At 42.6% G+C, this 27,869-nt stretch overlaps 1 protein-coding gene and 1 long non-coding RNA gene across 3 annotated transcripts in view; one reads left to right on the top strand and one right to left on the bottom strand.

Moving 5' to 3' along the window:
* VOPP1 (VOPP1 WW domain binding protein) overlaps positions 1–26,804 on the top strand; it is a 67,157-nt gene extending 40,353 nt beyond the window's left edge. For both annotated transcript variants that reach the window (XM_080578362.1, XM_080578363.1), the window contains 4 exons: positions 2,950–3,008; positions 19,540–19,617; positions 21,757–21,893; positions 25,559–26,804. In XM_080578362.1, the coding sequence (XP_080434488.1) occupies positions 2,950–3,008; positions 19,540–19,617; positions 21,757–21,893; positions 25,559–25,740 (456 nt within the window). In that variant the 3' untranslated portion in view covers positions 25,741–26,804. The remainder of the gene's footprint in view (positions 1–2,949; positions 3,009–19,539; positions 19,618–21,756; positions 21,894–25,558) is intronic.
* On the bottom strand, positions 11,074–19,531 carry LOC308188872. The gene is made up of 2 exons (XR_013945824.1): positions 12,647–19,531; positions 11,074–12,379 (listed from the first exon to the last, which is right to left on the bottom strand). It is a non-coding gene; the product is annotated as an uncharacterized lncRNA (long non-coding RNA).
* Positions 26,805–27,869: the final 1,065 nt, after the last annotated feature.

The following is a 27,869-nucleotide window of genomic DNA, read 5'->3' as shown; positions in this document are numbered from 1 at the left end:
GCAGTGAAGGGGCGGGTGCTGATCTATTCTCTCTGGTGACCAGCGATAGGACCTGAGGGAATGGAGTCAAGCTGCAACAGGGGAGGTTCAGGCTGGGTATCAGGAAGAGGCTCTTCACTGAGAGGGTTGTTGTGCACTGGAACAGGCTCCCCAGAGACTTAGTCACGGCACCAAGCCTGTCAGAGCTTAAGAAGCATTTGGACTGTGCTCTTGGTCATATGGTCTGAATTTTTGGGAAGACTTGTGTGGTGACAGGAGTTGGACTCAATGATCCCTGTGGGTCCCTTCCAACTCAGGATGTTCTGTTCTGTTCTGAAATTCTTCACTCAGAGGGTGGTGAGGCACTGGAACAGGCTGCCCAGAGAAGCTGTGGATGCCCCATCCCTGGAGGTGTTCAAGGCCAGGCTGGCTGGGGCTTTGGGCAACCTGGTCTGGTGGGAGGTGTCCCTGCCCATGGCAGGGGGTTGGAACTGAGTGGTCTTTAAAGTCCCTTCCAACCCAAACCACGATTCTACCAGGGTCTGACATGGTGCTTACGTTTGAGGTCTACTTGTTTGTTTGCCCAATTCCTATGTAGGAGAGCTGAACAACTTCACAGCAGTATAAATAACGCATGGATATTAAAGGCAGAATCAGGATTGTTCTAGGACCCAGAACAAAAATAAAGTCTGTGCACCGAAGAGTTTTTAGTGTATGTGTCTAAGACCTGTAAGCTGAAGGGAATAGTTATGTGCAAAACTTTCCTAGGCTAGAGCCTTTTTTTGGATAGCAGTAAGCATATTGGCTGTCTGAAGCAGAGAAGTCAAAATAAATCGAGGCAGAAACAGAATTTTTACAGCTTGGAAGATGTGGGAAGGGAGGAATCTTCCCAGTTCATTTTAGAACTTGCAAAGTGGATTGAAGTATGGGGAGGAGGGTGGCAGAACGAGTACTGAATATAAATGCCTCCTTTACGCTTGTAAACGGTATGCGGGCTCCACAGGCTCAGAAACATTGCTAGGAAAACATCAATTAAAATGCTTGAGACTGATGAAGGCTTTAAGGATGTTGAGGTAAACAGTGAATCATATTGGTTCAGGAGCAGGAAGAAAAACATTTAGGAGCGTACGCTCCAAGCTGGACTCTGAAATGAGACTTCCCAAGGGGATGACCTGCAGGCACTGGGGTTTTAGCCAGGGCTTGCTGATTTACAGCTTTCAAAGGAAAAGAGCCAAAGTATTTTGCCCTGTATCTGCAGTGGACCTGCTGAATTTACAATGGATATATGTTTGCAGTGATACCAAGAGAAACTTGCTGTGCTTCTAATTTTAGAGTAAGAGGAAATAGCATGCTGATGACAAGATTCAGAAGAAAGGTTTCAGAAGTTGGAAGCTTTGGGGGGGGGAAGGGGAGTAGGGCAAATGTGGAGATAGCTCTCTGAACACCACTTGTTCCAGCAGCAGCTGTGGAGCCCTCCTGCATACATTGCTGTAGTAGCAGCATGGATTTGAGAAGGGAATGAATGAGGAATCTGTTTGTTTCATTTTGTTTTTCCCCAAAGGAAGAAGCTCCAGTCCGTTCAACAGAACCTAAAGCTTGCGTATCTTGAAGACTGGTGTGAGCCCATCTTATGATTAGTGGACAGGCCTGATCACATGCATCAAAAATCTCCTTCTTCCCCCCATCTCCATACTGGTCTTAGCAATTTAATCCATAGCAGTTTGTCTTCATGGGCTGTAATTGATCTGTCTGTGATTTAGCTCATCAGATGCTCATTAAAGAGCTTGCAGCCTTTCTTATTCATGAGGAGTGAGAGTCAGAGATGTAAAAACACTTTGTCTTTGTCTTAGCTGGATTCATTTAGTATTCTGGGATTCAGGGAGGCTAATAAACTTATACGAGCTATTATTTAAAGGTGAGCTGCCAAGTGAGCATGAAGGATGATCCAAGTACTGCTGATGTGCGAGTGCTCCCTGACCTTGGGTGTCAGGTGTGAGCAGCAGAGAGCTCTTGTTAAAATCCCACAAGATAATGATTGCTGCTCTGTGGAGGGTGTCCCGGAACACCCAGTCTGTGTGCAACCAGATAATATGGCTTGTGGTGGAGCTTCTGGAACCACATCTGCAAGGGAGACAGCATTTTATGCTAGCGATGTCAGCAGGATATGCAGAAATATTTTGTGTTGTATATGTAGTTTGGGCTTGACATCTGGTTTTGTTTTTTAAGCGTCGCTATTGTTCTTCGCTGCTGTCTGTACTCGAGCCGTGCCTGTAATGATGTGCGTTTCCCACACTGCCTGCACACACACACGCCGAGAGAATGCCTGTCACCATCCTTTAACAAGGATACGCTGACAGTCTGCAAAAGAGAACAATGCCCCTGGACTGCAGAAAGCAGTTTCCTTTCCCAGATTCTGTAATGAACACTTGAAACATTTCCAAGGTGTAGGAAGACGAGCTGGGATCCTAGCATGGGTTCTCTGTTTTGTTCCTTTCCAAGCCTGGCTCCACACGCAGAGAATTCCACAAAGATGAGTAATTCCCTGCGATTAATGAATTCGCTCTACAGTCATATGCCTCGTGTCGTCAAACCCGGCATGCCTTGGAGGTCTCTTAAGTGACTACAGCCGTGATGGGCTCTTAAGTTCTCCAGATTTTAAGACCTGAGTTTTGCTATGCAATTGGATCCCGTATCTGCACAGAATCTATTAACCACGGTCATGAACTGTGGTAACCTTTGGGGCCCTGTAGACAAAGCCTGGTGTGAAGGATCTGAATCCTAACAGGGCATGTTGCAGTTCCAATTAACTGAGTTCCCAGTTTTTGTGTGTGCTAGGATTGTGAAGCCTTTGAGAAAAGACACCTTTTCTAATTGCTCAAAGTTACGGTATTTATAAGCACTCAGTGGTTGCGTTTAGAATTTCATGTTGTCCTATGTAAATATCAATAATATATATTTCTTTCTTTGCAGTGTACGGAGGCCAAAAAGCATTGCTGGTATTTTGAAGGATTATATCCTACGTATTATATGTAAGTAGTCATTACTTTGCTGTTTGTGTTTTCTAGTGAGCAAGAGATAAGTAGATTCTTTCGTCTCTTAAAATGTTATTCTTTCGTTAATGATATTTCTTCCATAATTTCTTTGAGACCTTTTTTGTGTCTAACTTAAAAAGCGATGATGTAAAAAACTTTCTTTCCCCACCTTCCCTATGTATTGTCATATATTTTCCCTTCCCCCCATTAAAAAAAAAAAAGTAGAGACTCAGTTCCCCAGACGACCTTTCCAGTTGAAAACAAAATGTTGGATCTTAAACAGGTCTTATTTCAGGATGCTGAAAGGAAATGTAAGTAGAGCTGTGCGAGGACAGTTCTCCCTTTGTTTTGAACAAGGGCAGGTAAGCAGGCAGAATACCAAGAATGCTTTGAAAATAACTTTGTCCCTGTGGTAATACTGTTGTTTAATTTAGGGACTTGAGAAGATTTGTTATCCATGGCATAACTGTCCTTTTGATGAGTGGCATCTACATTCACATCAGGCTTGGATGTGAACCAAATGTCAATGAACTGTAGGTGCATGACTGAAGATCTTTCTGAATTGCAGTTTTCTGTTTTAAATTGCCCACAGCGACAATAAAAAGGTGGAGGAAATGTGTGGGTGGGAGGTATTGTTCCTGTGGATTTGAGGGTAGGAAGGAGATAAATGCACTAGGCTTTGCCTCTGGGTTATATAACTTTACAAATGCAAACACCTTTTAAACCTAAGTTGGAAAAAAAAAGGGGGTGGAGGATTAGGTAGCAGCAACAGGTCATTGCTCCCTGAGCAAACTTTTCCTTGCTTCAGGGTAGGAAATTACTGCAATCCTGATGCTCCCCAGGAACCTTCCTCACTTTTCTTCTCCACTTTGTTTGCCAGAAGAAGGAGAGAAATGCTAGAGACAAAAAGCAGCCAGGAAGTCAGGCAAGAAACAAAGCTCACTGAAAGAATGAAACGCTGTGTGGTTTAATCATCTGTGATCTTGAATATTAACTGGTTAGGAAGTGTTTGGGCCTAGAATTTACTGTCTTCTTTTTTTTCAGGTGACTGAAATGTTGAGAGTTACTCATAAATGGTTGGCCAGAACAGATGGGTGAATTTCAATGAGTTAATTTTCTTTGCATACTAGTAACAGCAGGACGTTGGTTCCACCTACATTTTATTTTGATGCGATGTGGGAAAGAAGCTGGGGTGTTATGAACACGCCCCCCCCAGTACCTTGACATTCAGGAGTATGTTATTCATCATCACCTTGGGGTTCTGCTTACGTTTCTGCCCGCATGTTTTTGCAGTCAATGTTTGTCTTCCTTGTTAATGCGAAGGGAGGGGTAGCTGCTTGGATACTGGCTGTTAGCTCAGGCTCTTCATGCCACAGGTGCACACAGACCGAGTCCTGTGAAAGCGGGGAGTACAAAGGGGAGGCTTGCTATCTGCAATAGATCTAATGCACACAAGGTTGCTTTTTAATTGGTTTTCATTTGGTAACTTGTTTACTGTTTTCTTTGTGTGCTGAAATGGATTCTCTTGCAGAAAAGCGTTGTGTTTATTTTCCAGTTCATCAAAGAGGTTAATTGGAATCACACACGTCTTTGCACATCGGAAGGAAGAAAGTTGTGAATAAAACTGAGAACTGGGAGAGGGGCTGTGGTGTTGGAGGGTGGTTGTTAAAAAAAATTGCTTTGTTCAGAGATTTTTATTTGATTTGATTTATAACGTGGAGGGAAATCTGTTGGCTATGTCAGGTCAATCAGAACACTGCTACTCATAATTGTGTTTGTTGTGGTAGTTGCTACAGCACCCTATTATCCGAGACGTTGCATAAATGCGTGGTAATTGCCAGTCTGCTGGACAATGCAAATAAATCGAAGAAGGAAGAGGAAGGGGGTGGGATGTGTGTGCTCAGTGATTATTGTGATGGTGATGAGCGTTGTATTGATGCCGTTGTTACTATTGTGATTATGAATTTAAGTGGGGAAGAAGAAACACTAAAGAAAAGCAATAAGGGTTTGGGGATGATAAAGCTCAGAGGGTAGATGAGGTTGACAAGTGAAGAAATGTGGAAGGGAGGGGAGAGTCTATTTGAGTGAAGTTTTAAAGGGGGGAAGAGGCATGCTCCAAAACTGTAGGAAAGTCATTAGTCTCTGCAATGCCCGGAGTTTCCTGCTTTGTTACTTTTGCAATTTCGTATCCTATTGGATAGGATCGCTCACTGCTTCCTAGTTGTGCTGCCTTTCAACACCTGCATGGCAAAAGAGATGCACAACAGCAATCTTGGTATTTTAGGGTGAAATCCTGTTGCTTTGGCGTTTCTTTGACCGTTCATGGAGTTAATTCAATTTGCTAGTCCCACAGAAAGTAGATCGTTTTAGCAGATTAAAGTCAGTGTTGAATCAGCTTGGTACGGTTTCTGGCGAATGCTGGTGAAATGGGATGGAAGGAGGGAGCATTATGCATATTGTGGGGGAGGATACATGAAAAGGATCTCCTCCATTAGCATATGGTGGTTAGATGTTAAATCATCTAAAGCTCATACATCTAATATGTAACTGCATCTTGAGTGTTTCCTCTGTGCAAATCTAGATCTGGAATGTGCTGTAGTGAGGTGGGTTTTATTTTATCTTATGGACTGCTGCTCCAGAAAATGATAAGAAGCAGATATATTTAGTCACCCAGGTTCATAATAGATTCCATTCCATTTTATCTCTGGTTTTCTAACAGAAGCTTTTTCCACCCAGTTAACATATGTAGTCTGTCCTTCGGTCTTGAGACTATCTTGGGAGACTTATGACACCCAACAGTACAGTCCTTAATGATTTCCCTGTGATTTCAGTCCCGTGCTGATAGTATGTCATGTCTCTCTTGGAGACACTTTGTATTTGAATGAATAGATTAGCTTGTCAGCTCAGAAATAGGAAGTCCTGTGTTGGTTCAGAGAGATCCTGTGGTACCCTTGGAGTAAGGCCTCCCAGGACTGGCATGTCAGTGTGCCATATCTCTTCTGGGGAGGCATTTCTTCATAGAAGGCGCCTCTTTTCTTAAAATTGTGCAAAGTAACAGAAATCCGAGGTGACCTATCATATGAAATGGTTGTGAACTTTTGATAAAAGTTAAGTGGCAGAATAGCTGAGATAATCTTCCCTGTAAAGCCTCTACTTCAGCTATCCAAAGCCAGAGATAAGGTTGTGTCTGCTAAGCAAAAAGAGCGTGATAAGAAATCAGAGTGCTAAAATAAGTGTCCTGGACAGACAGCTAGATTGGGGACAAAATTTGCAGCAATACAACTGTCTTTTTTGTAACTGAAGTGTTTGGTTTATATATATATATATTTTTTTTTTGATTCAGCTTGTCTTCTACTGTAATTATTTTGAAAAGAAAACGCTGTTACAAGTGTTGCTCAAAACCTTCTTAAAATGTGTTGGTTGTATTTTCTGTACTTAAAGCTCAGGCAGAGGTGGAAGTCTCTATTACAGAAATGATCATATATCTCTAAGTAGCTAATGGTATTGATATTTTTAAAATATTTTTCCAGTGGCCATAATTGTTATAGCCTTCATAAATGAGCAATAAGCTCTAGTTTAATGTTTTTTTTGTTGGTGTTTTTTTTTTTTCCAGATAGATTTCTATTTCTTCAGGCAATTATGGGGAATTATGAGGATAACTTTCCAAAGTTTTCTAACGCTGTTGTGTGAATGTGTTAACTTAAGGTATAGCTTATTTCAGGCTGGAAGCCTTCATGAAAGCTTGCCAGGATTTTTAGAGACATACTGCAGCTTGGCTGTTGATACAGAGAATTTCTAAGAGAACTCTTAATTTACTTCTTTAACCTAACCAACTAGTTGAGTCATGAGATATTGTCAGTTGGTTACTTCTCTCTTGCTTCAGCAAAATATTTATTTCTGTGGTCAGGAAAAATAAGTAAACACAAATTAAACTGGGAAAGGAATTAGTCATTGAATTCTAATTTTTGTCCTTTGGAAAAGAAGACAGTCAAATTGTCCATGACTGTGCTGAAAGAATTAGATCCTACTTCTTGTTTGGATGCACAAAAAGCAGTTCAAAATCGAAGCTGCCGGAACAGGCTTGTCTCTGATTCTCCACAAGGATCATCATCCTACCCTCACTTAAACTAGCTCAGTCTTGTTCTAGATGTAGTTGAAGTGCTGACAGTTGGCAGAGGAGACAGTCGAGATACTTCTCCGACTTGACGCAGCGAATAATGACACACAACACAGCACAGTGAATGCATTAGATTGCGGAACCTCCTCCTCTGGATACAGATGCCAGCAGCACTGAAGATACTCTAATTGTTGTTTTTTTTTTCACTTGTCAGTTGGGAATGAATAGCGGAGGGAAGGCTGCCTTACATTCACTGATGAGGAGTAGTTTGATTAGAATAATTATGAATGTATATCTTATTGCAGGGCGAAGTATGCTCCAGGTATGACTGACCAATCCCACAGGGCTTTTCTGTTTATTTTTCCTCCTGTTGTTAGCTACCATCACATCTAATGAAGTGATAAAATCCAGATGCTAGAACCTGCATGTTTCTAATCCTTTCCTTTCTAGACGCTGTGGCATATTTATAAAGCAGCACAAATGTTTTTGAGTGTGACTGGTAAGCACATGTTCAGGGAAATGGAAATACGGCAGGTTAATGAAGTAGTCACCCACAGTAAGGGGGATTGGCTGATTTAAAGGGAGAAAAGAATTTTGATGTTATCCAATATTGAGTTAGCATTATTTCAGATCATCCTGATGAATTATTATGTGCTGAAGTTTTTAATGATGTGATATTCTAAGAGAAGTAGTGAGGAAAGGAGAGTAACTCTTACTAGAGAGCTGGAGAGTAATTCAGATGGGAAGGGCTCTCAGGAGATCTCCAGTCCAACCTCAGAAATAGGGTCAGCCATGAGGCCAGACTAGGTTGCCCTGGGCTTTATCCGGTTGGGTCTTGGGAAAACCTCCAAGGAAAAAGAGAGCACAGCCTCTCTGGGCAGTACAGTCTGTTGCCTGTCTGTCTTCGTGGTGAATAAGTGTGTTTCTTTTGTGTGTTTCCCACATATTAAGTCAGACCCTCCTTTGTATACGTTCATCGTCTGTTGTTGTCCCACCCTTCACCACCAGGAAGAGCCTGACGCCATCTTCTCAGTAACCCCCTCCTGGGTACTGGCAGGCTGCCCTTGGGTTCCTCTGAAGTTGTTTCTTCCCTAGGCTCAACAAGCTCAAGTCCCTCAACCTCTCTGCATGGGGCAAGTGCTCCAGCCTCTGAATATCTTTATGTACCCCTCTGATGAGCTTGCTGCAGTTTATCAGTGTTGTTCTTCTTACTGGGGGGTTGCAAAATAGACTAGTGTTTTAGATGTGGTATAAAGAGTGCTCAGTGAAGGGTGATAGTTACTTTGCTTGATCTCACTAGACTTCTGTTAGCCTTTATTGCTGCTGTGGCACACTGCTGTCTTGTGTTTAGCTTGCTATGTGCTGTGATCCCCTAGGGCCTTTCCAGTAGATCTGCTCCACGACCTGCAGGATGTTCATCCTTTCCACAGGCAAGGCTTTTGTGTTTGTCTTTGTTCATTTTTATGAGGTTCCTGTCAAGTCATTCCTCCAATCAGTCCAGGTCTTTGAGTGGCAGCCCTGCCCTTGAGCTCACTGACTGATCCTCCACAAGTTTGGTGTTATCTTGTGGACTTGGTGAGAGTACCATATCACCAATTAGTTACACGCTTGTCAACAGAACAAGTTCAGGCCTCTGAGCTACCATCAGGGGGTTACTTCATCTTCTCCAGGGGGAGTGGGACCCATAGACCACTGTTCTCTGAAGTGCAGAAGGCCTTGCTAAGGTCAAAGTAAGTGACATGTGCTCTCTGGCTTGTCTACAGATACCATTGTTTTACCCTAGAAAGGTCTTTAGGCAAGTCAGGTGTGATTTACCCTTGGTAAATCTACCTGTGCCAACTGTTTTCAGTCACTTTATTCTCCTTCCTATGCCCAAAAACATGTATCAGGAGGACTCTGTCCTTTTTTTTTTTTAATTTATTTCTTTGCCAGCAGCTGAAACGAGTCTGACTGGCTTATGGTCCTCCAGATCATACTTTTGACCTGTTTTGAAGATGGGTGCAAATTTATGTTTTTCCAGTGGCAGGGGATCTCCCCCAGTATCCATGACTTCTCACAGATGCTGAAAAGTGGTGTTGCTATATGACATTAGCCAACTCTCCCTCTGCCCTTGGGTGAAGCTCATCTGGTGCTATGGACTTGTATACCTTTGTAAGCAATCTGTGACTTGATCCTCATCTACCTCTGGTAATTCCATCACCTTCTCCAAGATTACCTGTAAGCACAGAGGCCTGGGAGATACTGCCAGTGAGCAGTGAGGCGAAGAAAGTGTTGAATACCTCAGCCTGTCTGTGTATGCTGTCATGAAATTGCTCAGCCCACTCAGTGGAAGGTCTGCATTTCCTTTTTTTTTTTCTTACACTGTTAGTGTAGGAATAGAAGCTCTTCTTGATGCTCTTGGTGTCCCTTGCAAGTATCAGTTTTAGGTGAGGCTTGGCTTTCCAAATATCATCTCTACTTGCGCATCTGATGTTTTCTAAACTCCTCCTTCGGAGCCTGTACCTGGTTCCACCTCTTGAATACAGACTTTTTGCATTGGATGAGCTCTGTCATGTGTTTCCTGTGTAAGTATGTTTTGGCTGGTCACTGGTGTGCTATTACAAGGAAGACCTCCAGAAAAGAACATGGAAACTTTCTTCAGAAGAAAATGCTACCATTGCTGCTAACAAAAAAAGTGAAGAACAGAAGGGGAGTGTCATCTTGTAACCGCTTCTAATTCTTGTTACGTGATGCAGGACCTGAATTCATGTTAAAAGCCTGTGCAGATGGAAGTACAGTATTTTTAGGCTAATATGTTCCTGCCATGGAAGGTAGTTTACTGCGTATAGCTTACAGCTGCACATGTACACAGTTATGTTAACTATTTAATTTTTCAGTTGGAATTAGTTTAAGAACCTTATAAATCTAAAAAATGAATGCTTTGAACATAAATAATCCTAGCAAACATATGTTCTGCAGCGTACAGGAACAGTCCATTCTTTCTCATATTTTAGAGAAGAATGCTGATTGTATTTTTTTCTCTGTGGCTTTTGAAATTTCTTGTGTATTTCCACATAATTCTCTTGGTTTGCTGATTAAATTTTATTGTATTTATCACATTATCACACAGTCATATTCATTTGGGTTTTGAATGTAAGCCCTTATTCGCTTGGTAGCCAGTCTATAACAACAGTTCTGCATTACCAAGAACCTGAAAAATGTTCCAGGTGCAAACAATAGACAAGTTCTCTCTCACCCTTACCCTGAGAGCTCAGGAAGCAGTTCTTCTGTCAAAGTGTGTACAGGAGGCTGAGGAAAAACCCACCATCTAGACAGGGGCTGTGTTGCATTATGGGCGTTACTTTCTGTGCTCTGCATCCTGTTATGTTTACTGCTTTTAATTAAGTTGGCTTTCCTGATGATACACTTAGCTTTCCAATTGCAATTACAGCTGCACGAAATGTCAGCAGGTGTGTGCTTAGGGCAGTAATCTAGCTGTTGATTTATTCTTCCATTTGATTTGAAAGCAGCATGGGAGGGAGAGGGGACGCAGCGTAGCAGTTTTTGCACGATTCCAGACATCTCAAATGGCTGGCACAGTAAAGAAACAGACCTGGATTTGGGCCAGGGCTACCAATTTAGCAGCTACAGGAAGGGCCTGTTTGTATACTTAATTCAACTCAGGAACGAAAGCGCACGGGTTGTCTGTTGAAGGAGGGCAGCAGGAACTATCATACCATCTGTATATAAAGGCAACAAAACCCCACCACCATTGCTAAGCCCTATGTGGTCTTAAACAATAATGATACAAAACATCACAACTAGCTTCAGTTGTCCATGTCCTTACTTCAAATAAGGTGCTGGATTCCCTTGATGTTGACAAATCTGTGGATGTTGCAATCCTGAGCACCGTAATCACCCACCTACTAGAAGCCTTGAATTTTCGTTGATGGATCAGTTGTCCTGTGCACAACCTGGGGTGAGTCAGGCTATCAAATTTACAAAAAGGATAGCTTGTAAGAGTGATTCCTGGTGAGGGATGAAGAATTTAATATCACTGCCTTCACAGGCAGTCAAGCAGGTGACTGACCAAATTTGAGATTTGAAGCTCTGGTCTCATCTCACTCAGAGTTGGAGGCTTACAAGGTGTAGGCAGCTTAGTCTGAGGGGGGAAAAAAAAAGAGAGGAAGGAGGGAAAGGAGGCAGTCTGTCTCTTTGTGAAGTACTCCTCTGGGAGATGTGGGGTCTGAAATCAGACTCTGCCTTAGGTGGAGCAGGAAATGCAGTCCTACTCCCTTTTACTTTCACAGTTGTGACTTACTGTGAGTGAGCCTCAGTGTTTCCAGTTGGAGCTGTTTGGCTTGAAATGTTCATCAGAGCACTAACTCTTCCACGTCCCAGGAAGAACCCTAATGCAAGGTGGAGAGGCAATTTCTTCTGGCTTCCTGTCAGAGGGATAGGAAGGCTGGTAGGTGGTTTGAGCTCCAGTGAACTGCATCAGGGAGCACTGGACCCTAAAGTCATCTTGAAGTTTCTAACCCTTTCTGGACAGGGAGACCTTGAATGAAAATTTTGAAAGACTTGCTAGCACCTAACTGTTGACCATTAGTACCTACTGGGTTCCTGGACACCCATCGCCCCCTGCCAGCAGATTGCTCGTAATCTCCTGAAGCAGATAAGGGATTAGATGTAGTAGGACTACTTGCCCACTGGGAGAGAGATGAAGTACTAATAGTGTGTTTAATATGGGGCTGGATGATTAACTATGAGACCTTCTGGTTCCTGCTGGTATGAGAAATTTACACGTCCAACTTCAGAAAATTAAGAACTGTCATGGTACAGTTTATCTATGTCTTCATTTTGCTAGAACCTTAAATTAGGCTGTTTCGCTGCTTTTGTTCAGCTGAAGAAAAGCCTGCAGCCTTGTTAAAACATGGGTATTTGAGGTGCTGTATACTGCCACTGATGGATAAAGCCCAAAGCCACAGTAGGAGCAGAGAAAATGTCTAAATGTGTGTGTGTGGGCCAGAAAGCCAGGAGATTTGCAACCTTTACAGACAACAAAAAATCCCTCTGCAGAGTGGCTTTCCTCTTGGGGTCTAAGAGGAGAGAGCTGAGGATATGGCAAGCCATTGGGTAGCAGAAGGTTTGTGGTGTGGCTGGTTTGATAGTAGCAGCTGAGCAAATACTTCTTAGCTCATAAGAAGTAGGGAAGGTTTTACTGTATTCTGCTGAGTTCTTGCAAGGAGATAGCGTTTTATAAGCTCTTCACCTAAAGAAGTGAGAAATAATTCATTTTTCATCTGCTGCCTGCTCTTATTTTTCATGTTTATGTGAAAGACAGGGGTCAAGTATCTTGTCTCATTGTGGGAGATTTTAATTGTCCCAAAGCAGACAGAAATCTAATCTGAGCAAATATCAGTTCTGTCTCTGTTATTTCTACTCAGTAGAAAAAAATTACCTGAAAGCCCCTTTCCTCCTTTTGACCTTCTTTTTGCCTTACATTTTAACTAGTTAAGAGCTGGGTGATTTCAGGTACCTGGTAACTCTGTCTCGAGTGCTCCCCTGGTTACCAGCAGCAGTCTTTTACGTCCAAGTACAGACGTTCCACTGAGGTCCCAGCTGCATTTCATCTGTGAAGCAGTTATATTCCTTATAATTATATTAGCCAAAATCAGACCTACATATTAAAATATGCTGTTCTTACATGCACTGAGAGATCACCTTTGCTATGTATAAGAAGAGAAACACAAGAGTGACTTACCCAAGCAAAGCCAATGGCTGACAGAAAGGTAACCAGATTGTTGCACATAACTACTGAACCAGTGATTTTCAATCTGTTTCAATTTCTTGGGCCCTGAATTTTATCTGGAGAGATGCATGCCTTTGCATAGCAAATGTAGGTGTGGCTGCAGTAGGCTTGCTTCTGTGTTTTACTGTGATCCCTTTGAGAGTTTTGGTTCCCCTCAACATTAGCCACAGGTGGTAAGATAAAGACCTTTTTAATAGATCACTCCTAGTCAAAGGTATCTTATTTGTAGCGTGTGTGCATGTAAGCATGCTCAGCATGGATGGTTTTGGGTGCTGAGAACCTGTGACTACAGGTAACCATGATGAGGTTGTCTCCTTCCTTAAAATTAGCCAAATTAAAATTATGCCAGGGAGACACAACCAGCTCTAAGACTGAGGCTGGAAAGCAGATGTTGCCCATCACTTCACTTTAACAGCCAAAGACTTTGCACTTGTTGCTGTTCCTCAAGCATTTAAGTGGATGACAGTGGAGGGATATGGCATTCATGTTATAGCATTTTTCTGGAGAGAGATTAAACCACTTTGGGACTTGCTGCTGAAAAATTACTTAGGTGAGACACCTGAATTGGACTCTGTGTTTTCAGGGGCATACTCAACAATTTCCATGCTCAGTGGGCTGCTATAGCAAAAATGGATTCCTTGAGACAACCTCTCCACCATACGTGTAATGTTAAGCTCCTTCTCTTGTCTGGTGGTTTCCCCCATGTCTTTAGTCAGTAACCTGGGTCTTTATTTCCATAGTTTTACAGGCAGTGGCTTTGTTTTGAAAACTGCTTTTTCTTGAAAAACGGAAACGCGCATGCAAAATGGCTGTAAATTAATTGATCAGTGGTGAAATGAACTTGGTACAAAAATAATTCCCCTTCTTCCAGTTATACTGGTATTCCAATATACCAGTATAACTTCCAGTATACCATATGCTTGGTGAAGTATACTGGATTCCAGTATGCTTCATGTTGATTCTCTTCCTTGTTCCTCCTCCTTAAGGTCTCATTCTGATTTTTTTGTGGCAGGGTATTGCTCTTGAGCTTAGTGGCATTGCTCCTCATTCATGGCACAAGCAAGCCCTCTAAGCTTCATCAGGATTGTCTTTGCTGATCATTGTGTGATGTTTGCCTGCTTTGTTTTTTCTTTTTTGTTTCGTGGCTTGGTGTTTGTTTTTTGTTTGTTTTTTTCTCTGTTCAGCATCACAGCATCCTGGCATCTGAGTTTCAAGCAGATTAAATATCCTAAAAAAAAAAATTTGAAAAAGCACGCAACTTTTTTTTTTTGTCCTTGAACAAATAAGTACGTATGCATACTTCAGCTGTCTGCCTTCATCTGTTTAACCGTAGCAGACCTGACTTGAAGGCCCAGCGTCAGCTCTGCATGGAGGTGACCCAGTCTCAGTGGCTTATCCCTTTCAGTTCTTACGAACACTTGTGGATCTCCTTCTGGTGATTTGCCTGTGCCAGTATTAAGACCACAGCTGGAACTTCCTTAGCTTCATCTAATGCTACTAGACATTTCCCACAAATCTTTCTCTTCTGTTCTTAATTTCAGTCTTCTGCTACGCCCTCTGTTACTTATATTTAACTCTCGGTTCTGCCAAGGGGTCATAAATGATGCAGCAATCATTTAACTTATCACTGGCATGCAGCCTTTTTTGGAATCACAGTCAGGCTTGTCTACAGGACGCAAGTTAGAAATCACACAATTTACTGTATGTAAAGGACTTTTGGTTGTGGATTTTTCGTGGTTTTCTTTCACCCTTCCTTCCTCTGTCCCTGTGTCTAGAGCAGGCTTTCTGCCACCACATGTGGATTAACAATTTGTGTTTTGTTTTATGCTTCTAAAAGACATGGCTAGTCAAACATCTTCAATGTTAAATCAGATTTTGGCACATATGATACAAACAGTTTAGAGAGGAAAACTAGGAACATTACAGCTTGCGTTTCAAAGGGATGGTGTTGATGGGGAATAAGTTAGACCGCTATGACCATACGGTCTTCTAAAGACTGTAATCCTTGTTTACCTCTTTAATTTCTCCATTTTTCATCAAGTGCTGATCAGGGAATTACTTTTAGATGCAGTTCTTTCCTGCAGCAGCTCAGCTAAGAAGGGACTTGTTTGGTTATGTAGATGCACGTATACATGGAAAAAATAGCTTCTGGACTGTTAAATCAAGCAGTTGTTATCTGCAGAACACATGCAAGTACAGGGTTTGTTTTTGGGGCTTGGGTCATACCCTGTACCCTTCGTGTGAAACTTGTTGCTTTGCTTGTCTATTAAGGAATGAAATTCGGCTTCATGATTTAAGTGAAAACACATGTAAAAAGGTTGTTGCTGTGATCTTACAGAGTGTAACTTTGATCCCTGACACAGCAGTTCCTTGGTGTGCTAGTAATGCACGTAGTTAGACGTGGAGATGCATTCATTTCACTTCACTGAATTATGAATGAAAAGATGTACCTTCTAAATCATAAATTATGTCGCGGGCAGTTTCTAAAAGAGAGAACATATGCTTGGTGAAGTTGCAGATTAGCAAAGCAACTAGTGGATCATGTCTTATCCTACATAATGGATTAAATTTTGATCTATGATGCAGGCATTGCCCTGGGGAAATGCAGATCTTGGATCATTGTTTATGTGTGAAAGAGGGAAATTGGCTTTAGAATAGTCTTCTGCAGGGGATGAGCTCAGTCCAGTTTAGATTGGTTGTATAGCTCATTCCTCAAGAATGCAATTCTGTAATAACTGATGTGTCCAATTTAAGGAAGACAGAACCAAACGTGACAAATGGTTTTTTTTAATTCCAAGCAACTCTGTTTGTTTGTTTTCAAGTAAAATTGCCCCAAAGCAAAATTTTAATCCAGCATGAGAGGCAGACAGACGTTCCAGGGGACTATAACTGTTGGGATTGCTGTGTGGAAGGTATACCAGCACTAGGCACAACCAGTCCTTCCCTGTTAAGCACAGCCAATGCACAAGGGTAATTTAAAGGACATGCATATCAATTCAATAAATATATGTGTGTGTGCTTCATTGTTTTTTTTCCGAACCAAAGTCTTAATTCTGCTGGGATTTGCTATCAGGCAGTAAGAGATAGTACATCAAAGATTGATTATGCTTAAGCTTGTTTGTTGCTCCATTAATAAGCTGATTTTATTGTCATCTTTTGCCTGCAAATAATAATGGCTTTTATAAGTAAGTTAATTTTGTTGTAATTAGGATCAATGTTGGCAGAAGTTGTGTTGTTTTTTCGTAGTACATTGAACGAAGAACAAAAGATGAGCAGAGCTTTCGAACAGTGCCCGAGCAGTGCTAGCAGCAAATGGCCGCTTGTTCTGCCAGTCTGTTTGAGCAGCTGCTACCAACTGGAGGAAAATACGAACAGCCAGCACATTGCGATCGTGGTACCATCCGTGATTCTGGACTCCTACGTACCTGTGTTCATACTCACAGACACAAAATCACTTGCTTGCTGTTATAGGTAAAAAGTGAGTGTTACTTGTGTCAGATCTCAAAGAGATTTCCCTTGAGTCATGACACTGGTTTAGCTTCACAGATCAACCCAGTAAACACAATGCTTAGCCTTGGATGAGTTGCCTTGGAAAGCGTATTGGCTATTATAAAATGGGCTTACTCTAAACACAGCCATAGGGAGAGACTCCTCAGTCTTTTGCATCTCATTTTCAACCATTTGAAAATGCAGTCATCTGTGTAGGAGACAAAACTCCTTTTTGATGGCCTGTTTGTTTGCCATTCAGTGGTCTCAAGAGCTTCATAAACATTCAGCAGTTGAGCCTTTCTGCCTTCCAGCTGGTACCTTCGTCTTCTTTTGCAGGAAGAAAATTGAAGGTACTGACACTTTAAAAATGGTGCTGACTTGTAGCCTAGATAGTTTAGAGATTAAAAGTAAAAAGTCAATTCAGGTACTGCACTCATCACACAGATGCTATTTTTAATATTCATTGTTGGAACGACCATAATTACAGATTTTTAAAATAGCCTTTTCCCATCCCTTCTTGCTCTAGAGAAAACAGATAAAAAATAAGCTGGGGGAGGAGGAGTATGTCTCATCTCCCAGACTCTGGATTTTAGTTGGAGTCTAATAAAAGCAAAGCTCCTGGGGCTTGGCTTGATCAGGAAAATTATTTGGGGGCTTTCAAGTTAGAAAGAAGAGCATCCGCTCCCTGTCCCGTGAGATGCTGTGGTGAGGTGTGCGTGTGGAGGCCAAGGTGCAGAGCGCCCACAGCCCCCAAACCCTTCAATTTTTGGGGCCTCAGTTGCCTGAAGAAGGGCTACAAGAGGGCAGTCCCCTGGTGATTCTGGGTGCTCATTCCCTGTCTTTCACAGATCGGAGCATAGCTCACTCTTTCGAAATGCGGAGTGGCAAGAATCGGTGAGAAGTGTTTTTATATGCTAGCACAGTTGTCCCACACAGTAGACCTCCAGCTCCATCCTTCTGGATGGATTAACAAGCCGTTTCCTCTGCTTTTCTGGCCCAAAGAGCCTTAAAAGTCCTTGCTGTGCAGCATCAGCAAAAGGGCAAGCGCTCATTGGTGTGGATTAACAGCTGTTAATGTGTTTAAGAGCGTCAGGGTTACTGTCACTGTTGTTTTAGCAGAAGGCAGAGGCTGCCCCGCCATTTTGTAAGTGGCCTAATCCTGTCAGTGCGTTTAAGGCTTGTCTTTAAAGCTCCCATTGGGTCGATCTGCACGGGGAGCATGGAGGAATGCTTTATTTCTTGGCCCCAATCAGGCTCAAAGTTAATGTTGGCTTGCAAAGTCCTGTTGGTAGTTTTCTGATATCTGGTAGTTTTCAGTATGAGCAATTGTTAGGGTCATGGTGAGCTTTAAAAAAGAGATGTTGGCGATGGGGATGCTTTCTGGTTCAGGGACAGTAAAGTGGGTATTTTCTCCTCTGGTGTTAGCAGCTTACGACGCTCAAATGCCAAGCTGGGTGTCTGAGCACAAGAGGGGACCTTGCCGTGCTGACCGAAGTATCAGATCCTCAGGCTTACTAGAAGAAATCTTGCCTGCCTGTCATCAGAAGGGTGGATGCAGTTTTCACTGGCAGATTATGTATCCGTAGATCATCCTCCTCTGCCCCCATTTACAGGCTGAAGCCTGTGAGACTTGATGAATTTTCTGAGTGGAGGTGTGTTAATTGAGCATGTAACTGTGTAAATGGCTGTACAATTACCCAACTGTTTTTTTTTTAGCTTGGCATGCCAGTATGGGAGCACAATTATTTAGTTGGGCAAATTTTCCCAAACCCGGATGCTTAATTAAATGTGTTCATTGAACATACAGATATAACCACCCTTAAAAAGATTTATCCAGTTATGATACCCACCTCGTTTCCTTTGGTATGCGGATAATCTGAATATTTTTACCCAAGTCTGTAACATCCCATGGTTTCTGTGTTACCTCAGTCCTTTATCCTGCTAAACATGTAGCGTGTTTCCTTGGTTTGGGAATGGCAGTTACCATAGAAATTGTTCAGAGGTTGTTGCTGTTAACGTATGTGCTGGCTCTGGTTTGAGTGAAGCTGTACCTTGTGCTTGCAGTGGCTGGTGCTGTAATATTTTTAAAGCTGTTCCATTCGATATGAAATATTAATTTGCAATGCATTGTTGGAGGAAAGCCTACTGAAATAATGGGAGTTGTTGGCAGCTGCAGTCTGCTGCAACTTCTGGAAAGCAAAAAATGCCTTTAAAATTGCTAATAATGGTACACTTGAAGTTTTTTCTGCACTTGGTGTTTTCTGTGTTTGAACGCTGCCAATGTGTGAAGAATGAGTGATCTGGCACTTTTTGACTTTGTAATTCTCGACTGTTGCAGTGAATAAAACCCCAAATGGTTCATGTTTGATGCATGCAGCATTCATTTACTGTGAAACAAAATACAGTAATACCACTTTTCTTTGTAGCATGTCCTGTTATATAGAATTAAATGCTAAAATCAATCTTTTTGAGGCAGCTTTGAAAGAAGTATATAGGAAGACAGTTTCAATAACATGTACAAAGCTTCTGGGTTGTGGTAGTGCCGTGCCATGGACATGTACACGTGAGTGACAACCTTACCTAGCCACGTGTAGTTTGCTGTTAGCAGTTCAGCTGGACTTCTTTCCTGGTGGTAGCTCTGGGATCCTACACTGGGTGGTAGTCCCAGCGAGCATGTATATATGGCAGTCGAGGAGTGAGGACCGTGGTATTTTCTTATTCCTACAACTTCCTGGACCAGGAGCAACTCCAGGAAAATGGACAGGGTGCAAGAGTAGATCAGGCCGGGGTTACTGTCTGAGATGTTAGCTCCTTCACAGCCCTAAATAAGCAGTGGTGTCTGTCCTTATCAAGAGCCCCAGCTGCGCTTTGTGCCAGCAGGGCAGCAGTTGCAGGTTTTGCCTCCCAGGCTCACAGTGATGTTGTAAATAAAGCTTCTGGCTGGGGGGCTAGCAGCATCTGAGTCAGGGACTCCTCTCTGTGTTTAAGCTCTGTAGTGTTAATTTAAAACAACTGAATTTGCTGGAAGTTTTATGTTGAGTTTGTATTCCCTTCCCCAGTCTGATCTGATGCTGTTTTGCTCTGAGTGATAACCACTCCCCTAACATCCTTTTGTCTTTTTTCCTGTGCAGATGTCGCTCCTATGAGGATTGCTGTGGTTCAAGATGCTGTGTAAGAGCTCTCTCTATCCAGCGACTATGGTATTTTTGGTAGGTCACAGCTAAATTTTGATTTTAATGTTTCCAGTGGTCTTTTCTTGTCGTGTTTGTAGGACATGAATCAGGGTATTGCCAGCCCTAGTATTTTAAAATAGTTACAAGTGTGTGGTAATATATACGTGTGCGCATAAATGAAAGGACTTTATTTTTTTGCTTATACATTCCTCTTGATGCTCCCAACAATAACAAAGAAGTGTTTCTATGATAAACAGTGAGAAAATACTAGAAAAGGAGGCTACTTGTTTCAGGTTGGCCTTTCCTGTTTCTGCATCCTGTTGGGCTGTACAGGCAGGCGTCTCACATTTGTCCTTACACCCATCCCAGCTACTTCCAAATGGCAGCATTTGTCCAGTTTTGTTGGACACTGAGTTTTAAAAGGGAGTTGCATAAGGAGAGTTGCGTGCTTATGCAGGGTTTAAGGAAGTCTTGCCTGATGAATTGAGGCTTCAATAAAAAGGAAAGAGTAGTGCATTTATGACTCTAAGGATTTTACTGGAGATGACAGCAAGGGAGAAGAAGGCAGAAAGATTTGAGCTTGCGAAATCAGCAGCTCAGTACTCTGGATAAAGCTTAAACTAATCACTTTTATATGCATAACGAAAAAATAAGGTAAATTCTTTTTAGAGAGGAATTTAAGAAAACACCTGAATAAAACCTTCTCATTACAGTAGAGAGAAAGCAAAAGCTCTCCAAGAAAACCTGGCTTTAGGAATTTTTATATAGAATTTGAAGACTGCTTAAAAAAAAGCCTTCAAAATTGAAATGAATAACCACTGAAAAACAGAAGCCTGATATAATACAGAGATTTCCCAAAGCAGACTGTGGGATTTCAGTGTACAATCCTTACTGGTATAACTGAAGAGTTCTACATCTGAATCCCTAGAGTGACGTCGTAAATCTCTGTTTTTCTGTTCAGAGCAAATCCTTTGCAGGAACGCAGCCAAAAAGGAATACATTAATTTTGGCTTAGGGTAACAGGACCTCATTCTTCTCATGTCCACTGTAGAAACAAGAACAGAATTTGACCCTTTGCATAAAATATCTCCCACTGTCATGCAGTGTCACAGTTCCTCTCAGGCCTCTGGGAGTGCTCCAGAGAAGATAAGTGTGGTGTGTAGGCTTGCCTCTGGCCAACTTAGGCAGAAAAAATAAATACAAAAATGCTCTTCTTGCCTCCAACCTTTCCAAAAGAGCACAGCTTTATTGTCTTCCCGAAAAGGGCCCTGAGAATAAAGGAAATGAGGTGGCAATTAAAGTCGAAGAACCACTTAGGTTTACTGGAACTTGCATCAGTCACTACTGCATCTGATAACTAATTAAAGAAACACAGGGAAAGTCACTGTTTGAATTAAAGTACTCTTAAGAACAAAATCTCCTGATGTGCTGTGGCTGCATATGCCTGTTTTCACAGCATCAGGGCAGGAGAATGATGAGGAAGCCTTGGTCAGGTTGGAAGAGGAGCTGAGGAGAACTGAAGCAAAATAATGTCCTTTTCTTTAACAATGTATATGTTGTCTAGGAAGCACAAAACAAAACCTGTCATTTTCACTGCTCAATGCTTTAGTCTTCTTGCTTGAACTTAAATGTCAGTTACCCTATTTCCCATGGGAGACAAAATTGCAGTGTTACTCATTTAAGAACATCTAAGAATCTTCTTTTAAGAGCAGCTGCAGAATAACATTCCTGTTCCTACAGCCAGACCTCCCCACCCCAAACCTACTGGCCAGCCTAGGTGCTGTGAGAGCTAGACTTGGGTGCAAGATGCGCAGTTTGTATCTGTACGGATGTGGAATTTCAGTTTAACAATCCAGTAACGAAGGTCAGATATGAATCTGAACTTTCCAAAAGTTCAAGGGTGTTTCAGGTTCAGATTTGTGTTTTATATGCCAGTAAACATTGAACAGTAATAAAGCGCAAGAAATGTCCACAAGTGCCCCAAGAACTGGCGATCTCAGATGCCATAGGTCTGCTCTCTAGAGACAACCTGTGCAACCTAAATGATTCTGTGATGCAAGAAACCCCAATACAAGCCATAGGTTGATGGCTGGTAGGTTTCGTTCAGTGAACAATCTCAGTTTGAGAGCTGCCTGAATGCAGGTGGATTTTGACCTCCTTCCTCTCTTTGCCTAGGTTTCTTTTGATGATGGGAGTTTTGTTCTGTTGTGGAGCTGGTTTCTTTATCCGAAGGCGGATGTACCCTCCTCCACTAGTAGAAGAACCTACTTTTAACGTGTCTTACACCAGACAACCAGTCAACACTGCATCAGGTCAGAGACTGCTCGCTTAACAAATTCCATTGATATCTTATATTTACCAAATCATTAGAAATTGTGTGGGTGGTTTTTTGTTTGTTTGTTTTCCTTTGGGAGTGGGTGGGTGGGTTTGCTTTTTGAAAACTGGGGGATTTGGACAAGGAATTGCCCTGCACTAAACCATTCAGCCACCTCCTCTGATGAATGAAGTTCTGCCTTCCAAATGGCATCATGCAGCAGCAGTGTGCAACAGTATTTTGAAACCCAGGATAACACAACTTTCAGTTCCCTTCCATTATGGTTCCTAGCATCTTTACAGCTGTGTACCCATGAATGGGATGGCAAGAGCTCACTTTGCAGCGTAGACAAGGTGATAGGTAGCCAAAATCAGCAATGACATTTTCTTCATGTGAGGAATAGGAAGAAAGAGTTTTAAATATAGTTAATAACATTTGGCAGGGGTGAAGGAAAGCCCAATATTATTCTTCTGTGGTCTGGCAGTATTGCAAGTCTTCTCTTTTTGATTTGCCTTCCATGTTCTATGCTAGGTTTTTTTTTTGTGGCAAAGTTCTGCCTTTGTCAATGTGATTGCTCTCTGGTCAGTCATGGCTGTGAGCATCAGGAGGACCTGCCTAGTGATGGCTTCTCTGGCAGTACTGTTTCTAAGCTTATGTCTTACCCTCTGGCTGTTAGAGTCCCAGTTGGGAGAATCCTGCAGTGTTAAGACTCACCTGTAAGCAGAAGATGTCTGTACCTGGTGGGAGCGTTTTAAATCCAGCTGCCTCTAGTTGGAAGATGCACAGTGCTGAGATGACACCTGAATGCATGTTCAGGTGCTTGCGTTTTCCCAGTCACAGCAAGGCCAAACCAAGACATTTTTAACCAGTCTACTGATGGCAAAAGACAGTGCTCACGCTTGCCTGTGAAGGCACACATATGCAGGCTTGCTTGGTACAATGGCACTTTTCTTCCTGGGCTGTCATTTTGTCACAAGATATATTAGAGCGAGCTTAAGCCAGAGGATAACAACCTTTTCTGACAAGTTTTTAGGAACTGGCAATTTGTTTTTGTTTCACACTGCCTTGGAAGTGGAAGTACAAGTGAGTATTTTGCATTGAACTTTTGCCTCAAACTTCTTAGTTAAAAAACTTCTTTTGCTAAACCATCACATCTCTGTGCCATACTAGACAACCTCCTTAGAAAAGTGTCATAAAAACCATTTCAGCGAGCTCTGACTACGACCATTGTACAGAGATGGAGCATTCAGGCTCTCCCCTCCATCATGCGTGCTATTGGACACCCTCATGCATTGTACAGATTTTTGAAATGCTCTTTCTCGCATTCTTCAGCGTGTGCTCATAGACATGCACTTCTCCCTCTCTGTCACAGGTCTAAATGGATAAAGAGATGTTACAGACACAAACCATCACTCTATTCACCTTTTTTTTTAAAATCCGAAGTCGTTTTTTTTCTTTTTTTGTTTCTTTTTTATTTTATTTTTGGAAAGCATCCATTCAGCATCTGTTTTTCTGCTTTCCACGCATTTCCCCAGAGAGTATTTATTTTTCAGCAGTGGAGGTTTGGAGGCGGGGAATGAAACTAACTAAAGGATATTTTTAAGCCTGAAAAATAACTCCAAGATTATGTAAACAAGGAGCGTCTTTGGCTGGATTGGTGAATGCCAGATTTAATTTTAGAACATGTTTTTAGTTTTTCATGACACCTCATGGAATACAAATTGTGAGCAGATATAAAATAAGCACAAGACCTTTGGTAGCTTGCTTGTGCCACCTACTTCCAGATTGCTGTTGCTGTTTCTAAAAGCTTTGGGATCTGAGCTAAGCCCACCAAAACATTTTTTGTACTTGTTTTGCTGAACTTGGAGTCAGTCTCTCAGCAATCCCGAGTGCTTTCCCTGTTCCTTGCTTGCTGTCCTGCCTTTTCTGAATTCCTGCACCTTCTTGGTGTCTCTGTTGTGACCCCCGGCTGCGTGGGCTTGCGAGGTGGAGCGTGTGCCCCAGTTCATGGCTTCATTTTTGAGTTTCTGTGCTCTGAGGGACAGCTGGTGGTGCAGAAATGCAATGAAAATGCTGGGTTTGAAAACACCAGTTTTTCTAAAAAAACAGTGCAGCGAGCTAGCTACCTTACCTCTTTTCTCCCTGTGCACCTGGAAACTATAGAGCTGAGCAGGATTTAAGTTTGAAACAAAAAAGCTTAAGAAAAAGTGCTCTGTGCTAAGAGGATATTAGCACAGACTCTGGAGAAGGAGCACTTGGGTCCTTTTCCCAGCCTGGCTCTCCTGCAGCTGTGTGCTAATGCTGGGTGGAAGCAGATCAAGGGTTCCTCATCTCCACAGCAAAGGAAGAGAGGCTGTGGAGCAGCCTTTTTCACTCACATAGGCAAAAAGAAAAAATCCTTCTTGTTATGAAGGAAGTAACTGCATTCACAATCTGCTTTCTGTCCTCTTTGCTGATAAGCATCCAAAAAAACCTCCTGAGCCAGATACTCCAGGCTCTGGGATTAGTTGCATCCATGGGCATTATGGCTTGACCAATCTGATCTTAATATTGTAAGGGTGCATTTTTGGATGCAGTATGTAAGTCCTTCCTGAATGCTTAAAGTACTAAAGGATGCCTAAAGCTTCAAGATGCCTGTATTCCTTCTGTGGTAATACTGAGTCCTAGAGTCAGCAAGTCATGAAAATGAAAGATTGAGTTGAAAATCCCTTAGAGGCTGTTTCATTATAGGAAGGATAGACTACTACCAAAAGAAGAAAGTGTGTTGCTCAGTCATAATATATATATATAAACTTCCAGTCCAGCCTTATTTAAAGAGACAGAGAGGAAGAAAAGGAAACTAATTAACATATTGAGATAGAGGCACTCTGTGACTTTAATTGCCAAAATTGCATTCAGTAGTCTTCCACTGGACATTGTGATGTCTGAGGAGGGTTAGATGCTATTTCCATTACTCCTCACGGCAGCGCTTTCTGTTACTCCTCATGTGTCACAATTAAGGAATTTAGTGTTTGATTGTAAGTTTCCGCTCCTTGTCCCTGCAGGCTCTGCTGTCGTTTCCTAAATTTAATCTGTGCTGAACAATATTGTCCCATTTTGTTAGCCAGCCGTAATTGGCTTCAACTCAGACTGTTGCTTTGTACGTGTTTACTCCTTAGCCATATCCTGTCTTAGAGGGAAATGGGTCTGTCTGAGATGTGCTCTGACATACAAGAGAACCCAGGATGTTAGAAAATAATCTGTGAAGACCTCTTTGTCTCAGAAGACTTCCCACCAGAGTCGGGAGGTGCAACAGGAACCCCCTTTTGGTCCATCTGAGATTCCTTTCTGTAGGCATGACAGCTCTTCTGTCTGGAGAACCAAGGAGGGCTCCCTTTCAAGTGGCGTTTTGCTGGGGCAGTGGCGCCCTTCATTCCACTAAGTTATTTCCATGGCATGCAAAATTGAAACTTTTCGGTGAAATCTTGAGAAGTGAATGTAGTCCTGTCAGTCTGGGTCTTCCCTGGAATGGGAGAAACTTGGTTCCGTGTCCTTGGTCTGGTGGACACTTGGTGAGTGCACAGAGCACAGGTACACGGTCTCTCCTAACCCCTGGAAGAGCATGACTGCTGCCTGACGTTGCTGCTGCTGTTGATACCTTTTCTCTCCCTTTCTTTCTTCCAGGGTCACAACAGCCTGGAGTGCCGTATTACACAGATCCAGGTGGACCTGTGATGAATCCCATGGCTATGGCTTTCCACGTCCAGCCCAACTCCCCACAGGGAAACCCGGTTTACCCACCTCCACCTTCCTACTGCAACACGCCGCCTCCCCCGTACGAGCAGGTGGTGAAATCCTCCACGTGAGGACTCTGTGGCGCTCTGACCTGACTGTGAGAAGAAGGTGCCATTGCAAAATGACCAAGATGGTGGGCATCTGCCCTTTTTGAACACTTGCTAGTTCTCCGCGTCCTCTCTCCCTCCCTTCCCTGCACCTTTCCTCATTAAAGTTACTTGCAAAGGGGTGATTTTTAATCTTTTTTTTCAGTAGAAGTGAATTTTTTCTTTGTCTTCAAAATGAAAGAAGTTGTCTTTGTAATGCTTTTAATGGAAACCTATATTTAAAACCTGTATGTCTTTCTCTTTATTTATTGTTTGTTTCAACCATGTGTATAATCGCATTGTGGCAGGCTACCATAGCAGCTCTTTATGCAACCTCAGAGTGATGTGCACTCTCCTAAAATGGAAGAAATGCCCTCACCTAAGGGAAACTACAGAGAAAGAGGGCAGACATAGAAAAATCAGGGCAATGCTTTTACCAGAAATGGTGACCACCATCTTTTTTATTTATGGTTTTCTTGTAAAACTTGGTTCTGATGCACAACAGAGAGGCGCTGTGATAGAAGGTGCTGAGTGACTGGGGCACCACTGTTGGCTGAGTCACGGGAGCAGCTTTGCCAAGTGCCCTAGAGAAGAGACCTTCGCTACTTGAAATGGTGCATCTAAAAACGAAGGACCAGGAGCCGCGTGTTTCTTGGCCACCACCTGGACTCTGCCTGTGTGAGCTGCGTCCTGGCTCCCCTTGTTTTGCCGAAGGTGAGCTTGTGTGAAACAGCTGATGACCTAAACGTGGGTAGTGAGAGGGAAGTGTTAGAACCTCTGAACTACTTGTGCTTGTGCCTCTAGACTAAACGGTTAGAAATAATGAAATACTCAAGAAAATTTTCTTCTGTAATTTGGAGAACAATTACAATAAGAGGGAACGGGAGCACATTTCCCTTTGAAATTGATGGGAATTTTGTCACTGAGAAGTAATACTTTTTATTATGGTCTTGCTGCTGCCACAAAGAGTACAAAGAAGAGCTGTCACGTCCGGGTGACGGATTTGTAAAATGCTCTCCTCTCTAGGATAAATAAATAACTTTTTGGGACTTGTGCTTGAGAGCAGTTCCTTAACCTGATGCACAAATGGTTTGGTTTTGCGTTAGCTCTTTGCGTGCTTTGCTTTGTTTCCCAGTTTGTCATCTCATGCTTGTGGCTGACTATCTGAGTGACCACAAGTCGACACCTTCAAAGAAACAGAGTCCCTTTTCCTGTGAGGGCTTTCAGACCCATCTCCAGCCAGGGCACAGAGGTCACCGAGGTAATTTGAAGTAATTCGAAGATCTATGTTGCTCAGGGAGCAAGAGTTTTATTGTGCTGCTAAGGCTTGCCAGTGGCTTGTGAGAATTTGTTCCTAGGCAGCAAGTTAGATTTGTGGAAATGACAGGAAAGAGCATCCCTTTCATCATAAACGTGAGTATCTAACAGAAAACACTCTGGGACACTGTGCTTCTGAATGCTGGTGGTGCTGGTAGTGGTACTCTGGAGCAGAGCGAACTTCTGAGGAGCTCGTTCCAGCAGAACTTGGGTGAAATTGTAACTGAAGTCATTGTTTGACAGGGAAGGGGAAACAAGTATTTTGCAACCTGCTGTACTGATGTGTGCTGGGGAGACCTGCTTGGCTTAGAAGCATTGAAACTCTGGTTCATGTTGTGATGTTGGTGTTATGTTCCCCAACACCCTCCCCTGTAACCTGCCTTCTGCAATGACCAGTGGCTGCTCAGAGTTGGGGAAAACCGTTTATGTGACACCGTCACTTGTAGGACGTGGTGAGAGCTGAGGTTCTGGTGCATAAGGATGGGTGATTCTCAGGTGGCCTCAAAGATCTTCAAAACGTTACTGAGCTGATTCCTCACCAAGAGGGACTCCAGGGAAATCAGAGCCAATGCGAGGGGTAGATCTGCGCTCTGAGCTTGCCCTTGTGTTACAGTCCTTGCAGGGTTCACCTGGACCGTATCCTACTAGGTTTGCTTAAGTACAGCATATGTTTAAAAAATGTTGAATAATTTTACCTTAGGCTGCAAAATACCCCTGCGTATGGTGAGACAGTGTGCTTTCTGTTGTGCTAGTGGGATTCCTGTGCTCTGTTCCAGAAAGAAGTTTGCCCGGTCTCT

Source organism: Anser brachyrhynchus, assembly GCF_964034855.1.
Source record: "Anser brachyrhynchus genome assembly, chromosome: 2".
Lineage (NCBI taxonomy): Eukaryota > Metazoa > Chordata > Aves > Anseriformes > Anatidae > Anser > Anser brachyrhynchus.
Note: the sequence above shows the minus strand (reverse complement) of the source record. Positions and strands in the feature narration are given on the sequence as shown.